The 18,158-nt window shown below is 44.2% G+C and overlaps 1 protein-coding gene across 4 annotated transcripts in view; it reads right to left on the reverse strand.

Annotated features, from left to right (window-relative positions):
- Positions 1 to 8,246: 8,246 nt before the first annotated feature.
- Positions 8,247 to 18,158, reverse strand: part of SLAIN2 (SLAIN motif family member 2) — a 54,211-nt gene continuing 44,299 nt past the window's right edge. For 3 of the 4 annotated variants that reach the window (XM_066573107.1, XM_066573106.1, XM_066573104.1), the window contains one exon: positions 8,247 to 16,312. In XM_066573107.1, the coding sequence (XP_066429204.1) occupies positions 16,246 to 16,312 (67 nt within the window). In that variant the 3' untranslated portion in view covers positions 8,247 to 16,245. Of the gene's footprint in view, positions 16,313 to 16,464; positions 16,524 to 18,158 lie in introns of all 4 variants that reach the window. The other variant, XM_066573105.1, reaches the window with a different exon arrangement.

Consider the following 18,158-nt stretch of genomic DNA (forward strand, 5'->3'; position numbering starts at 1 on the left):
TCCTGCACAGGCATAGAGATAACATGTGTTCCTGTCCACTGGCGTTTTTTTTGCGTTGCGTTTGCGTTTTTAACATAGGAACATGTCAGTTGCATATATGTCCTTATTTTTCTCCTAATGCACCCATGAATGTCAATGGAAATTAACGGAAAAGCCGCGAAAACGCCGCGAAAAACGCGCGGAAAAATCGCGGGAAACGCGGCGAAAACGCTGCGTTTTTTCCCCGCGGAAAACGTAATCGCCAGTGGGTGCTCGCCCTTAAAGTGCTTCCTTACCAGGACACAAAACAGAAGCATGAAGTTAGAATGGATAGAAACAACAGCGGGGAGAATCTTACATTGTTGTACATTTGTCCCCTATTAGATATACCTAGGATATTCTATGCTGGATACATTGAGGACTCAGGGTTTGTGATATGGCTTTGTGCATCTTAAGAAGAGCTTATGTTACAAGACTGAGATGCTAGAATTCACAGCAGTTCCTCCACTGAACACCACAAGGCAGTGTGGCAGCAGATACAATAAATTATTATGGCAGGTCATCCCCTCTTGTAATGACGCCATTTGCACAGCCTTTAATTATTTTCATACTTATGTGCTACATTAAAGCTGAGAATTTACCCAAACCTATACTTATGATGATTCATTAGTCGGAGGACTGGGTGACCTAATGGGTAAAAATAGCTGCACAGAGATGATAATAGGCGGCGGGCCACACGTGTTACAGCTGCTCTTCCTTTAAATGACTGTAGGTCCAGGAATGTTTTAGCATTTATGTCTAGGAATGACTCATGTATCAATATCACAATAGTAAAACTTTTCAAACTTCAAGTTCTGACAGCCAGGGCTACAATTTGTGCCATTTACAGTCTAATCTTTAGAGTACAAGAGCCTTGAGTGGTGCAGAGTGTTAAGGCAGCAGAAGTGCAGTTCTAAGCTTCTTGCTCAGGACCTGAAGGTTGAGAGTTCAATCCTTGCATGGTTCAGGTAGCTGGCTTCTGAAGTTGGTAAAATGAGTACCCAACTTGCTGGTAAAGATGACTGGGGAAGGCAATGACAAATCACCAAAACAGTCTACCAAGAAAATGTCATGATGTGATGCCACCCTTTAGAGTACAATCTTTGTACCAATTAGGCTGCTTCCACACCTGCGTTAGGGTCAGATCGGGGATTCTGTTCCTCTGCATTGTTTTTGGAGGAGAGAGACTGAAATAATACAGAAAAACTTGATCCTTTTTTTTTTCTTTTCGTGGGGGTGCTGGTGTGACAAGGGGCTTCCCAAAAATGAAAAGGCTTCAGTTCGCTTCTTTTCTGTCAGGTTTCCATTTTCTGTTTATGGAAAAATAGCACTGCAGACTATTTTCCCATGCAGACCAACAGAAATCTAGTGGAACGAAAGCAAACTGCATGTAAGGTCCGCTACTTGTGTCTGCCGCCCACATGTGGTTCTGGGGCAGCTGTATGTGTTGCTCTGCTCTCCCTGTGTTAATGACTCCTACGTGTCTGTTTGTCCAGTAGTAAGAGGGTTAACCAGTTCTCTGGCTCTCAGCTCAGCTGTGGGATTAAGTAGGCATTGCTCCTCTATTTAAGCTGGGCTGTGGCACTTCCCCTTTGCCTCAGGTTCTAACACTCAGCTTTCTCTGCTCTCTTATGGCTGTGTGCTCAGTCTGATCTGTGTCTTGTACGTCTTCTTCAGGCTCCCTGTGTAGGTTTCTTGTATCTCTTTCTGTGTATACGTTTGTTTTCTGTCAGTTACCATTCCTGTTTATAGTTTGACCCTGTCCTTTCCTGCATCTGTGTGCTCCTTCATGTGGGCTAGTCCCTGCATTTGCTACCCCTTCAGAGATTGGCCTCCTGCACACGGGCGGAAATTCTGTGGCGGGATTTCCTGCAGAATTTTCACCTGTGCCCACTGCCATAGGATTGCATTAGATAATGCAATCCAATGCAGACAGCCACGATTTGTCTGCAGGCAAAACAAACCGCGGCATGTTCTATTTCTGTGCAGATCTCGCAAAGGCCTGTACAGAAACATCACTAGTGATGGGCCGGCTCAGCTCTGCGCATGTGCCGGCTGGGCGGCAGTCGGCACATGGCAGAGCAGAGCTGACGACGGGAGCGGGTGAGAATTCTCACAGCGGGATCTGACCCGGCCATAGTCAGACCTGAGGTTCCAGCGCAGGGCCGCTCTTATCGGGGCGATCGCCTTGCTGGTAGGTAGGGGCTCTCCATTGCATCAGCAGCCGAGAGTTAGTCACTCCTTTCCTGGCATCTGTCCCTCTGAGGAGTCAACTACCAACCATACCAGGACTGGTCTAAGCTTGGTTGGTCCAGTAGATCCACAATTCCAAATCCGTAACATGAAAGCCCTTCTTTTTGCTTCCCTTTTTTTTCCTTTTAAATCCTATTGAAAGCAAGGGGGTGGGATGGATCAGCCTATTTTGTTTCTTCCCTCTAAAACCGAAGCAGAGGTCAAAAACCGTGAACTGACCTAAGCACAGGTGTGAAGGCACTCTTATGTAATGTTATCACAGCCACTGTAACCAGATTCTGCAAACCTATTCATCCCTTTTTAACGCATTACATAAAGTAGTCCCACTTTCAGTCAATGTGAAATCCTGTATAAGAACTTCTACATGTTTGGAGAGGGTCTTCCAAGATTCAGGTGCGTTTCAGCAAATTTCTTTATTGTGGTGGATGTTGGATAAGAGACGTTGCATCTACAGATCTGTGCCAGGACTGGTGGTTATAGACCTGTGATTATACATCAGCACCCGCAGCAGTTGGCGCAGCAGACTGCGGCAGCGGAAACCGTTTATTTCAAGACTTTGTCTGAAAACCTTCTTACTGATTCTTCAAAGCTTACATACAACTGTACATTTTCCGTAGTGTATAAATTCTAAATGCTGTATATTGGGCCTCACAAAATGGATTTTCCAAGATTTACCTGAAGCTTAGAAATCCCTTTTAAAACCTTGAGGAGGAGGAGGGGCCTTTTATCTCCCTTTTTTGTGTGGATATATTTTGTTTTAATGACAAGTTTATGCTGTGGATCAGTTTTTTATAAAAATTTAAGTTTTTTAAAATTATAAATACCTTTTTAAATTATAAATACGGGAAGGTTTTTTTTTTAAACTTATTAGAGATGAGCGAACCTACTCGTTTCGAGTAATTACTCGATCGAGCACCGCGATTTTCGAGTACTTCCGTACTCGGGTGAAAAGATTCGGGGGGCACCGGGGGGAGGCGTGGCGGGTGGTAGCAGCGGGGAACAGGGGGGAGCCCTCTCTCTCCCCCCACTCACCCACGGCGCCCCCCGAATCTTTTCGCCCGAGTACGGAAGTACTCGAAAATCGCGGCGGTCGGGCGAAAAAGGGGCGTGGCCGAGTACACTCGCTCATCTCTATTAATAATCCTTAATTTTTTAAAAACTTTTTTCTTAGTCCTCATGGGGTACTAAGAACTTGCAATAGTTTGATCACTTATACCATATACTACAGTACCTCTGTATTGCAGTAGGTGGTATTTCTGCGGACATCCTATTAGGACAGGCCCCAGGCACATCTTAATAGGCAGAAATAAATGGCACTCCCGCGGACCTTCAGAAGGCTCTTGGCTGCCATGACATCCGGACGGCACTTTGTGATTTTACTACTCTCATCATAGAGGGCGCATTAAGGACCCCCAAACACTAATCAGGGAATTTAAGTTTTGCAGTCAGAATTGACAGCAGCATTTAAATGGTTAACAGCTGTGATTGGCTTCATTGCCGATCATGGCTGTTGTGGCCCGTCAGCTGTCAAACCCCACAAACCCAGGACCTACATATACATCCTATGGTGCTAAGGGGTTAAATAGGTTTTCCGCTCTACTAGAGGTCAACTGTAAGTACTATTGCCACAAAATGCATTGATTAAGGGCAACAATGGCTCAGCTGAGAGGCAGTAGGGTATACAACAAGCACATATCATGAGTGGTGGAACCCAAATATTTCTCATCCCGGATTGCAAGACACGATACAGAATTTGGAACTGCGCTCAAAACAAATATCCGCACAAGGTGGTTAGGCGGAGGCTCCGTGGATTGTGTTTCTGTAGCCAACGGCTGCACACAAGCGATGACTCTTGGCAACTCCAAGAGTATGCACCATGTTCCTACTCAACTCTGAAATGCAAATACTTCTCTGGAGTTATGAATCCGCCACAAGATCTGGGTATAGTAACTCTAAGAACTGAAGAAGGGATAAAGGATCTTGGGCTGATGTTCCTTCTTATTTCTAGCTGCAATGTGCAAAACCAACGCTGCAGCATATATTGACATAGTAGAGATCTGAATGCTTCGATCTTTACAGGAATAGTTTAGAGAAGGTCCTTCCCTGTTTCAAGACCACAAAGCCAGAGTTACAATAGTTTGGTGTGGAAAAACACAACTACCTCCACTTCCAGCATATTTGCTTATACCAAGAGCTTGAAGCTCCTGGGCCGCTGCCCTCCCCACCCCCCATCCATAATACTTTATTCCTAGTACTGGGCTCCCTATATGGAGAAGAGAGGCCTTATTGGCCCCCTAAGGCTCCTGGGCCCGAGTGCAACCGCATCCCCTATAATCAGGGGCGTAACTATAGAGGGTGCAGGGGATGCGGTTGCACCCGGGCCCAGGAGCCTTAGGGGGCCCATAAGGCCTCTCTTCTCCATATAGGGAGCCCAGTACTATGAATAAACCATTATAGTTGGGGCCCTGGTACAGGTTTTGCATTGGAGCCCAGAAGCTTCAAGTTATGTCTCTGTGCAGCATGGTTTAGATATGGGTATGTGTACAGATAGAGGGAGGGCCTCAGCTCATGTTTTGCATCAGGGCCCGTGAGCCTTTAGTTACACCCCTGCCTATAATTATACCAGTACTTACAGCATATTAGGGTTGCAAGAACTATACCAGCCGTGTTCTGCAGCAGGCCTATATGGCTGCCTGCGTTCACAATCCATCTTTTATAAAAGGATCTGAAGTAGTTTTTAAGACTGGTTAGATATTTAGGGCGGCCAAGATAAACCAGTTATTCAGGCTAATTGTATAGCAGGTAAATGGAGTCTTTAATTAGTGATCCTCAATCTCAGACTGGTTATGGCAGTCATTACATTCTTGAAGTGAATATCCCTATTTGCATTCCCATTGTGGCCATCACAGAACAGGATGACAACTTTTACGCTCGGTACGAGGGATGAGCGAGCATCGCTCTTCTCGAGTTACTGCTTACTGGTCTGAGCATGTTCGGGTGGGGGAGGGACAGATCTCTCTCTCTCTCCCTCTCCCCCCCCCCCACCCCCCAAATGTGTTCGCTCATCTCTACTCAGTAGCCAACTCTCTTTCAGTGTACTTCATTTAGTGCCAACAGCATGGAGTTGGCTAGTATGTAACCACCTTTGACCATCTACAGCTCCATGGCTTATTCCCTAGGAATATACTGTGTGCTGCGAGTTACATCTGAATATACTAGAGCAGCCATGTATTGTATATGTTGGCTTTTATGCTACTCCATTAATTGCCAGTTAATGGTATGCTGCATTATCACAATTTTGCCTGCAGCTTATATTCGAACTAATGGGGTTTGAGCGATTCCATCTCTAATGGCACTGTCAGGGTCTGTTTACACAGCCGTAGCCGAGGTCTTTGGTCTCTTTCATATGTATTCAAATCCACGGTTGCATCCAGTATTTGGTATCTTGTTCGGTGGGTGCTCAGGGCTAGCAACCTAGGGTCAGTAGACCACATGCTTCCTTAAATAGCATTGCAGAAGATGCCGTCTTCGCACCAGACTCCGGGCAGTAGTTCAAGGCCGCTTTCACACAACTGAGAAAATCACAAGGTTTGTGCGTTGCAAGACGCACAAATATGAACCCCAGTCTTTTCAATAATGTCCTATCTTTGAGCGTTTCCTCTGGAATGCCTTGCTAATGGTTTTTTTTAATGGGGCTGGAAAAAACACTGCATGGCGTGCGATGCGAGGTTTCCCATTGAAAACCGGGGGCTTGCTACTTCCCTGAAGGCGTTTTTGTGTCCGTTGAGGGATTGCATGTTCCTAAGTGCGCTATTGGGCAGAGTTCAAATCCTAATTTTGCACTTGGCCATGTGAAATTAGCCTAAGGGTGGCTTTACACAGTCTAAATGGTCACTCAAGCACATGAACAACTGTGTGATTTTACATGGAGCAATTTTTACTCACTTGTTGTCCAATTTAGGGTTTCTCAGCTCCAGTCCTCAGGAACCCCCAACAGGTCATGGTTTCAGGATATCCTATAGTAAGAACACCTGTGGCAAGGTCTATTGCATAGGTGATATAATTGTCAGTGTCTTACTGAGGAGATCCTGAAATCATGACCTGTTAGGGGTTTTTGAGGGCTGCAGTTGAGAAACACTAGTCTAATTCATGGTCGCTGAAGTGCACACATTCCTGCAAAGTTAATCGTATGTCCTTTCATGACTAGTCAGAGTGTTTACACCAAATATGTAATTACTGATTTTTAGTTGAGCTGAAATGAAGCAACCAACAAATGAATTCTCGCTCGTCACTCAGTGGCATGTTTACACGGAACTGGCAGTCGCTCTGCTGAGCGACTACGGAGACCAGCAGTCGTGTGTAAGAGCCCCTGCCCACTAGCGTTTTTTTAAACGCGAATGTCAATGGGACCTTCTTATGTTAAAAACACAATCTCACAAAAATGGCAAGTTTGTGCTTAGTGATTTGTGTGATGCGTTTAACATTGGAAAGTCCTATTGACATTCGCGTTAAAAAAAAACCTGCAGCGATATCACAGCGTAAAAAACGCTAGTGTGCAGGGGCCCTAAGACTGCCATAGACAGTGGCCGAGCCTGCATATGTTCTGAATGCATAGTGGAGTTAGCTTATCTCCCGAGCACAATAGGAACAGTCAGTAAAGTTGAAATCCAGCTGCCTGATCCTTTTTGCCTCTGACATATTCCATCGGGGGGGAGGCAGGAGACCGCCAACGATTTAGGATGGTTGGGCAGGTCCATAGGAAAAAGGCAGCTTTAGCCAATATCTAATGGGTAAGGGAACCGGTCATCAACTACAAGCGCCATAAGCCAAGTTAAGGTGCTCATGGTTTAGGTGATGTGGAGTCCAGGAAGCTGTCTTGCTCACCCGGTCCCCAGTTCCCATGGTGTCCCCCGGTAAAGTCAGCACATTCACTGCAAGTTTGACTCTTTTCAGAAGGCTGTGTGCAAACTCCCATAGAGATGAAGGGGAATACACACATGGCCTTCCGAAGAGCCAAGCTTGTTGTGCTGACCTTGCCAGGGGATACAACCGGAATGGGGGACAGAGTATGAGAAGAATCCCCCCCGGACTTCACATCACCTAAACTATAAGCACAATAACTTATCATGCTGCTTATAGTTGATGACCGATTCCCTTTAAGGGCAATTCCACACAAATTTACAAAGGCACATTTATGTATTACGACTGCAAGTCCTGGCCTTATTACAGGTCTAGTGACCTGAACTGAGCACTTTATAAGACGCTATGGCGCTGTGCATTCACGGGTCATTAGACCCGCTGTCAGGCCATTACTTACACCTGCATTGCCTTCATGAAATTGGCTTAAGGCGACACAAAGATAGCGGTCGTGCTGCAAGATCGAGCCACATTTAGGTTGTCAAGATGGCTAAGATATTCACTGAGGAATAGCCTGGAAATTTGCATATTTTTGCAATGGGTTAAATTCATGACAACTCTAGTCACATATATATTAGTGCAACAGACATGGCAGGCTGCAGATTTACTAAATGAGCCATGAATTTCACGCCTTGCAAAAAGTAATATTCAACAGACATCGCATATTGAAAACATTTTTTTTTGAAGCATGCTATCTGTGAATCCAGCCGAATGCAGAAAGAGCTAAACATCCCAGAATGCAGTGGTGCACAGAGCTCACCAATTTCCAACAGAAGCCATCAGTACTCAACTTAAATGGCCTATGGCATTGCCCCATATGTTGTATCCTACAGATATGGAATACATTTTTACCTGCTCACTCATTCCTTTCTTGGGCATCATCATTTACACGGATTCCTTGGGTGGCAACAGCCATAAATGTCTACGGTTGTTAGATCTGGCTAATGCCATGAGCATGGCTGCTTCCACTCTTTAAATGGGCTAGACCCGCCAACCCAACCTTAATGGAAATGTATGCAGTAAAGAAGCTCCCATGTAATAATCACCAGGCATACGCATACTGTTAAGAATAAATCTGTATTTTTACAATTTGTACACGTTATTAACACACATACAAAAAATTTTTAAATAACTTTGGAAGCAGTAAGTTACACAATCTGCTCGCTTACATAAAAAGGAAAATTCAACTGCATTGGCACAAAAATAATCCACATTCAAAAAGATCCTTTTTTAATACGCAAACATAAATAAATCATAGGCACTATTATATCCACACTTCTCTCAATAATATCATGGAGTACAAAAAGCAAACCCATTTCCTGATTCCGAAAAGTAGAACAGGCAGGTCTCGTATCAAGTCTATAAACAGAGGTACCAACAGTAAGTATGTCTGTCTGTATGTATGTTAGTCAGTCAGCCTAAGGGGGAACTTGCAGAGAACAGATGAATACCACTAGTCAAAAATGAAAAGGGGACAGTAATACCTCAAGAGCAGTATGGTAAAATGTTCCTCCACCCACCATTGACATTCATGGGATCGAGTGTTAGGATCACATAACATGCACATGGAACCAAAGTAACAAAAATACCCGATTGCTATAAGAATACATGGCTTTTTAACTTTCGGACATGTATAAATATAGTTTGGGTAGAAAAGCTCCATATTCTAAAATGCAATGTACAAAGTAAACACTTTTTTATTATTTGGGTGCATTAGTCCTACTGGGCCATAGTCTTTTTGTGGTTGTACAAGGCAGCCTTAGAGGTCATTTTGCATAGAAAGTTTGATAAACTACTAAAAAAATACTACTCCGCATTACAAGTACTGTCCTAACGTTTCATTACTTTATCACATACATCGTACTACACCAAACACTTTCTATTTACCAACCCCCCCACCCACCCTAAAAGTTTCTATCCAATAAAGCAAATTGAAACAGATTGTAGTGCGGCTGGAAAAAGTGATACATTTTTTGTCTCATCCCTTCGCCATTGACTTGTTGCTTTTTCTATTAAAAGGCCCTATAAAACGTCTGTGCTGATTAGTTGCATTATATAAAAAATAAGCCATTTACATAGAATTGAATAAAAAACAATTCCCTACTAGGATTAATTTGCTAAAAGTTTAGATAGCTCACACAGAACTCTCTAAAGAAAAAAAAAAAAAAGAAAATCGAATCCGTTTTTCCTAGTGGTGGTGGTGGATCACCAAAATGTCAGCAGATGTATGTAAATGTATTATATATTTACCTACAGATGGATATCTGTAGGTAAATACCATGTTTCCCTGAAAAAAAACAAACAAAATCCTGTCTTATATTAATTTGTCCCAAAAGATAGGTACCAGGTCTTATCATAGTTAACAGACTCGGTTAACGTCCTTCCCGCTACTCACGGTAGCTCCGGCAGGTTTCCTGCCGTCTTCAGCCATCCACAGAGGATCGCTTCCTGGTTACAGGATTCATAAATCCCTCCTCCAGGAAGTGATGGCTGTGATTGGTTCATCCAGCACCGCATTGATTGGTTCTCGAGCGCTGCTCAGCCAATCGAAGCCATTGCATTGGCTCACAGCCATCGCATCCTGGAGATGGGATTTATGAATCCCGTAACCAGGAAGCAATCTTCTGTGGGTGGCCAAGGACTAGAGGAAGCCCGCTGGAGCAGTGGAATGGGATGTGGACAGAGCCTGCTAGGTAATGTAGTGTTTTGTGTGTCTTTCTTAATGTAATGCAGTTAGAGCTTATTTTTCAAACCTCCCTGAAAATCTGAAACAAATCAGGGTAGGGCTTATTTTCAGGGAAACGGCGTGTGTGTGTGTGTATGTCTATAATCTCTTTTGATGGATATTTCTAGTCTTACTAGACTAAATCTGTGTCTGGCATATGTACATACCAAAAATACACTTTTTTTAATCAGTAAAAAAAAATAGTCTACTAAAATTTGGCACTTAATAAGCATAAAAAAATTAAAAGCAAAAATGTGTAAGCAAACACCCTTCATGTCAAAGCAAAAGGAACAAGTTGATGAAAGCCAAGAGGAACACTCTAGGGCTACTGTACCTACATAATATAGTTGATCACTCACATACATGTTTAGATGTATGGATTAGATTTACTGTAGCAATTGATAGTCTTCTTAAGAGAATACAAGACCATCTCCACCGATTACCACCACCCTCTCGCCGTCCTTCCTGCCATACATATATATGACAACTTGCGTGGTGGCATCGTCACGCTATAGAGCTGCAGTGTCTTCTTGTGAGGGAATATTTTGGTCATTGATGGTTGTCTCTAAATGGCTACTAAAGCTTCTGTATAGCGTTGGTCATAGATCTGCAGTGTCTGAGAAGTGGAGTAGGCTTGGCTCCCAAACCTGCTCCATACACAGACATCCGATGGGCACCATACATGTAAGGTGCACATCAGGAAGGCATTAAAGACATGGCCAAGGACTAAAGCGTCCCACAAACCAGGCAGCTGACCGGCACTGCAAATCAAAATGCTTAAAAAAAAAAAAAAGTCCCCTTACAAATTAGGCTAAAGCTGAGGAAAATGGAAGATTTCAACCATAGTGATCAGTCATCCGGTGAAATTTGACAAATGTAATTGCTTCAGCCAACCGATGAGTCATTGCTTGGAAAGATGCCGCCCATGTTTGAAACTTTCATTCGATAGAAGGGCAAAACAGTGTTCATCCATCGCCTGGTGCCTATGACGATGTCGCCCAGTTTAAATGGCCAACGGCCAACATGGCTGCATTGGCAGAATTGTTCAGACGATCGTTCACTCATGAATCTACTTCTATCTAATGTGTAGGGCCACCTTTAGGCTTTTACTGCCCCTTGAAACAAAAGAACATTTTTAGAGATACTGCATTAATATCCCAATCTGTATGGTAGAAATGGTGAAAACTTGGCATGTGTAATAGCCACTGACTTTAGGCTTTCGTGATATAACCTCTCGTTTTCACAAGTGACTTGGTCATCACCCAAAAGACCCTTAAGGTCACAGGAGATGTGGCACCGAGTCAGAGGATGGCTCTCGTCACCGCTCCTCTCATCCCGAGGACTACTAGTAGGTGTGCTGCATAATACAAGTGAGCCCTTACACTGCTTTCACACGGCCGAGAAAATCGTGAGTTGGGTGCTGCAAGACGCACAAATATGACCCCCTTCTTTTGAATGGTATCATACGCATGAGCAACTTTTTTCCACATTGCAGAAAAAAAAAAATTTGCAGTCCCATCTTTGCGCGTTCCCTCGGAACTCCTCACATTGCCCATTGTTTTTAATGAGGCCGACACAGCATTGAGGCGTGCGAGGCGCAGGAGAGACTTACCCATTGATAACAATGGGGAAACACTCGCGATCCTCTCCCACCGCGGCAGATTGCTATTTTCCTGAAGTGAGGCGAGGCGGTTTTTAACACAAAAACATGTCTTTTCACGCGGGCAAATTGCGGCCGTCTGCTTAGGAGTGTGTTATCTGATGCAATCCTATGCAGGCGGGCACGGGCGGAAATTCTGCGGGAAATCCTGCTGTGGCATTTCCGCCCGTGTGCGGGGGGTCTTAGGCACACGCACAACAGGTCTTCTCATTAAGCTTACAACGATGGCTTTGAAAGCATACAGCGGGGGAACGGTGAGGAAGGCAAATACTAGAGAGGCGCCTCGTTTATAAGCCCATTGCTTGGTGTACAAGGGGGAGGTGTGCATGGCGGAGTCTTTTATCTACCACTTTCAAAATCACAACCCACATCCAGGTCCCGCCACACTAGAGATCACTCATTTCAGTGCACCACTCATATGGCAAATAAGGTTTTCTTCTCATACACATGGGGCCTCGTTTATCAAAGGTGCCCAAGAGAAATGGTTTTTGGCCATGGCTACTAGAGCGTAGCTTTCATTTCCGAAACTGATCTCGCAACATGAAAGCTGCGCTCTGATTGGTTGATATGGCCAACAGACAGTTTTGGTAAATGTAGCCCAATATTTACAAGTTAATTGAGCCTCAAATTCTTTAAAAAAAACAACAAAAAACAACAGAAAACACCATATAGAGCGTTGGGGTAAATTTGTTCAAGTAACAAAACTACTTTCCCCATCTGTATGAGCCACGTAGTGTGGGGTCCGTAGACCGCAGGGATTTCAGTCAGCACTCTAAGTCCTCAGGGAGAGGGGGGGGACATGCAATGGGGCAGACTTGTGAAACTTCAAACAGGCCGAAAGTGTAATAGGAAGCATTGTTCTCATGGATTTCGATGAGTGAAGCCAGCTATTACACTTCCGGTCCTGAACACGGACGATGACATCCGGCCTTCTGCACTGGCAGCGGGTGGGATCAGCTGACTAGCAGGAATCTCCTGCTCAGGAACCCCGCCAATCAACTTAAAAGCCCGAAATACCCAGTTACATTTCCCCCATTGTAATTTTGAATGCTGTGTACCCAAAACAAATGGGTAGAATTCGGCCTACAGCTAATGAACAAATGATAAAATGGCTTTGCTTTTTATAAATAGAAACCCTAACCCCAAGTTATCACCAACTTTCGGGGCGGAAACTAATTTTTGCTGGCGGTAGAGTAACTATGTGAACGAACCATGTCAAATACAAAAGAACACAATAATGTATGGGGTTACATGTGGTTTTAGGGCAGAACAGACTTACTGACATATAGCCAGTAGTAGTAATCTATCCTTACCCAGCTGTAAATGGGCAGAACACAGAAATACTGGAAATGATAAATATGGGAAATTACAGGATTGGGGGGGGGGGGGGGGTGTAAGGCAAGATAAATAACTACAATACTGAGAGGTGCCAAAAGAAAAGTATCTACAAAAAGTCTGATATTAAGGGGGAAAGAGATACTGCAGATATAACAAAGCTTTCTAATATTTAACCCCGTGAGTACAGAAAGGGAATGCAATAGTACAGCAATAGTAAAGAGCCATTGGCCCACTTGGCACACAAGAGTTTCACTCAAACAATCCAACAGTGATGGGTGGATGGCGGTGTAGATCATATGGAACATCGTTCTCCCAACGGTTTTGCATCAATGTGAATGATCTCTTCGTTTTAGGGAAAGAACTAGTTAGTAGACCATTACTACTAATGCCAGGAGCCCTGCTCATACTTAATGGGTGCACATACCGTTCTCTACAACTTATGTCTTCATCTCCAGCAGAGTGAAATTAAAAAAGGAAAATAAATATTATATATTCATACACACACAGTCGAGTTACATTATTGTGACCACCTTCACCTTTTGACATCAGCAGCGTATAGGCCACAGAAGAAGTGATGCATCGTGGGCTGGCTTGGTGGGTATATGAGGTATGCGATAGGCTGTCTGCTCCCATCACTTGTTGTCATGGGTAAAAGGGGCAATTTATCGGAGTTGCCAAAAAAAGGGATGATTATTGGCTTTCAGCCCGAGAGTGGCAGTATTTCTCAGACAGCGTAGTTTGTGAACGATTTGCATGTTGCTGTGGTGAAAGTGTATCGTGAGTGGACATATGACACCATTGGGAATAACCAACATGGAAACTGCAGAGCAGCACATGCCATTGATGTGAGAGGTGAGCGTCAGCTAAGGAGGTGCGGGATGGCCAACCGACACGCTACAGTAGAGGGGCTTACCATGAAAATGAACCCGGGGCGACCAGACACACATCTAAAACAGTTCACCAAACTCTACTGCGTATGGGGCTCCATGTTAAAGGGGCATCGGAAGAAAAGGCTTCAGTTTGCCTTATACCATCTGAATTAGATCACCGCTGATTGGCAAAAGGGTTGCCTTCTCTGACGAGTCATATTTTCTGCTTTAATGAACAGATGGACATTGTTGTGTCAGGCGAGAATCATCAGAGATCAAACACCCTGCAACCATTGCTGGAAGAACACAGGCTCATGGCAGCAGGGTTATGGTCTGGCACTGCCCTGGCTCCCAATTCCCCAGACTTGAACCCAATTGAGCATCTGTGGGAGCACCTTGATCATTGTGTTTGCCCAATCGATCCTCCCCCACGCACCCTCCAACAACTGCACTCAGCATGGCTCCAGCTACCTAGCAGCACCTTACTGAGTCACTCCGGGGCCGTCTAGCTGCTGTCCGTGCGGCACATGGTGGTTACTCTAGCTATTAACTAGTGCTCATAATAATGTGACGCCACTCTTTAAAATGCGTGTATATTATACACATATTTTTTTTATTTTTACAATTTCAGCAATCTGGATTTCTGGAACATTTCTGGAGCTTCTTTTCTCACCACTCTGCATTGTACTATTCCTCTGTTACGCCTCTTGAATATTTAGGAGCACGCTGAACCTGGGTGTTACCATGCTACTGGTCTGTGCCCCCCTGTGAGTACTGACTGAATAGTATCAGACTGTTTACGGTCATATTCCTCCTGATATGGGTGCTACCAGTGGGGGTAACAAAGGAACCAATGGAAGGGGTGCATGGTTGCAAGCTTAGGTTACCTTACTACCCTGTCTGTAATGGAGACCAAGCAGATAATTCTTGCTGTTTTAGATGAGCTCAAAACATGATTTCGGGGTTTGGGGGTGGGGGAGGAGGTGGTGTGAGCTTATGGCTTGTGTCTGCAACTTTTTTCCTGCATGTTCTTGAATCAAACAGCCATAAGCAAATAGGTTAGAGCCCTTTAAACGGTCATTAACGCAACCTTCCGGTCCTGGAACTATATTTGTCCAGAAACCGGAGGTAGGGAGTTCTATTACTTGGTGCTTTCCTCTTCCCAGTTCAGCCGCTCATCCGTCTGTTCCAGAGGCCCCTTTTTCGATTCCAAAATGGCCATAGTGGTCACTTAGACTAGCCAATACACAGTAGTCACTGGTGGTGCAACGGTAGTCTAAGGCATCACAGGCTGCTCCAATTGGCCAGTGCTACCCACATGAGCAGCACTGGCCAATCAGGAAGTAGAATGCATTGTCTGTCTATGGAGAAACAGTGTGCATCGAGTAATAACCGGAGAGCTGTGGCCTTGTTGAAAGAATGAAAAGGGGACTCAAATGGGCAGATCCAAGGGAGAATTGGGGAAAAGAATGGCACCTGGTAATATAACTCCCTTAGACCAGAAGGTCGTCTTAAGGTACTTTGAAAGTATAAACTATCTAGGCTAACATTTCTCATGTTAAGAAAAATCCTTTCCCCATTAGAGGACCCTGTGAAAAATGAAGGCCCTTTTACACAGGCCAAACAATTGGCCGATTGTTCGTTCCTCTCGGATCCAACCTGGCAATCAGCCAGGTAACCTGGAAAAAGCCGTATGTTAGTTCATCACTTCTTTTATGTGCATTTGTCGTACCACATCCCCTGTGTATAAGGGACCACATCCCCTGTGTATAAGGGATGTGCTGCCGACAATATGCAAACTTTACTAATGATTGTTCGTGTCCCCGTACAATATAGGATTGAGCTATTAAAATATACTAAAGGACTAACATGCTAATATTGTCAATCGCCACTCGTTACGGGTAACATGGCCTTGAATGATTGTGACTCAACAGCTATTACATAGGATACAGGGAACCATTTCTTTGTAGAAAACTGTAAAATCAGTACTCAAAGTAGTCTACCAGTAATATACCTTGTAGACGTTTGCAGTGTTAGTGCTTAATGCATAATAAAAACTCTTAACATATTTTATATATATAAAAAGAAATCTTTTGAGCAATTGTTCTTTGGCATTAACCACAAACCTTGTAAATTAAAAATAATATGCCGTTACCAGAGGTTATTCCTTTTACTGTATTCGCTAGAGAAGCCAAATGAGGATGCAGTGCATGTAGTTGCTTAAGGGTTAAGACTGTAGAAAGCCAATAGGATGGGTGATATTATAAGAGTATGACTAGAACATCTGATGGTCAACATCAATAAAGTGCTCTTCTTCGGAACCTCTGTCGTTTTGTGCTAGATACAGACAGAGGACCCTGGGATCGGTTAGGCAAATCCCAAAATGTCCTATAAGGGCGGGTTGCTCTGCAGTCACAGTGTGAATGACGTGTCCATTGAGCAGTGAAGCTTTAGGTTTTTGCGGATCAGTAGCACCCTTCTTTCCAGCTATCGTCTTTCATAGCGCCATATGTTTTGGGAGCTGGCAATGATCTGCAAAAAGAAAAAAAAAATGGCAATTTCTATGTAGTATCTTATAAAGCTGGGAAGGACAATATAAGACTTAAAGGGTCATTACAGGTCAAAAAAAAAAAAAGAAGAATGTAGGTGCAGGGAATGGTGTAAAATAAAGAAACATGGCATACTCATCTCCTTAAGTGGCCCCTCCGTCCAGTGCGGGAGGCTTGGTCAGGCAGCGCCGATCCTAGAAGAAGTTGTGGTGGTTATGTGCTGTTCTTCCTGGAAGAAGCTTCAGCGGTCACATGGCATGCATGACAAAAATAAATCAGTGCTGAAGCCTGTGATTGGCTGAGCAGTCATGTGCACAATGTATAGCACATGACCACAGCATCCTATACTAAGATCGGAGTAGGTCTCTTACACTGGATGAGAAGGCCACCTAACTACCGGTACCCAAGTATAGGTTTTTTTTATTTTACACCAGTTTTTTGTCTCGGAAAACCCCTTTAACACATGTAATGTTCATGCCTTAAAGGGATAGTTCAGGAGACAACCTAACCTGAAATAAAGGATTTACTAATTCTGTTCTTCTAAGGAGTCAGCAGAAAGGTTCCAACTCGAATGCCAGCTTCACAATGGAGTAAATCATATACAACTATATTAAGCATGTGGTTTATATATTTTTACTAACTATTATACTTGAAGCATTTATGAATGAGCCAGGGCTGGATTTGGGGTCATCCTACACACCCCAACTCTACCTAGGTCCAATGTTCACCTCAGCGGCAAACAAAAGTCCGTGTCCAACTAAAGAAAAATTTATGACCAAAGAGGTCACCGCTGCGTAAAAGAACTGATCAGAGGACATCCTCCCCAATATGGTGAGGTGGAAGAATGCCTTCTATGAGGTTTAAAGAGGAGATGTGGGACAACCTTTGTTTTACTGTGCATAGTTGTGTGTAATTAAGGGTGTACTCATACAGGCGATTTTCCTGTGCGAGTTTTACTCCGCTGCCCCATGGATACTATAACAGACCTCAACGACTCCATGTGGAAGTGATGGACCTTGACAAAGTCGTTCAACTACTTCAGGTCCAGAACCGGTCCAACAGTGCGATCCTTCTTAGGTAACACAAACAGGTTGGGATAAAAACCCTTCAAGCTTTCTGAGGGAGGAACCGACGTTACTACTCCCAGATAGGACAGAGTTGCCATCACCTGATCCAAAGCGGTGGCCTGTGAAGGAGACGCCGGGATTCTAGAAGCGAAGCAGCGATCTGGAGGATGAACTGAAAATTCTATTGTGTAGTCCAAAGAGATGACCTTCCGAACCCGGGTGGAGACATGACCAAGTCAGGTCTCCCTGAACAGGGAAAATCATCCCCACCCCCCATCCTGGATGGAGCGGGTGTAAAAGTGGACTTGGACAATTGGTGACACCAGGAAGGCCGTAGCTTGAAAGAGTTTGCAATGGTGGTCCTGCAAAGATTTCTTGCTATCCGAGGACCTGGGACTGCAGCAACAAAAGGAATGAAACTAAACGAGGGCAGTTTCTTATGTACAGATCTTGTACAGCTAGATCTATGCTGTGAAAGATGCAAACTCTTCCCTCCCAGAAATTATCTTGTTTAGTATGACGCCAAAAAGACGTGAACTGATGAAGGAAAGGCGAGTTAATGACCACTTAGAGGCAGCATCTGCAGTTCAAGACTTGAGCCATACTGTTTGGCGCAAGGTTATCGAGCAGCTAAGGTATGAGACAAGAGCCTGGCCGTATCTAAAGCAGCATTGCAGAGAAACTTCCCCACCCGGCCGATCTGCTGGGCAATGTCGGCTAATTTGTCCTGAGGAGAGCCAGAAAGAATGCCCAGACAGTTTC

Source organism: Eleutherodactylus coqui, chromosome 7 (assembly GCF_035609145.1).
Source record: "Eleutherodactylus coqui strain aEleCoq1 chromosome 7, aEleCoq1.hap1, whole genome shotgun sequence".
In the NCBI taxonomy this organism is placed as follows: Eukaryota; Metazoa; Chordata; class Amphibia; order Anura; family Eleutherodactylidae; genus Eleutherodactylus; species Eleutherodactylus coqui.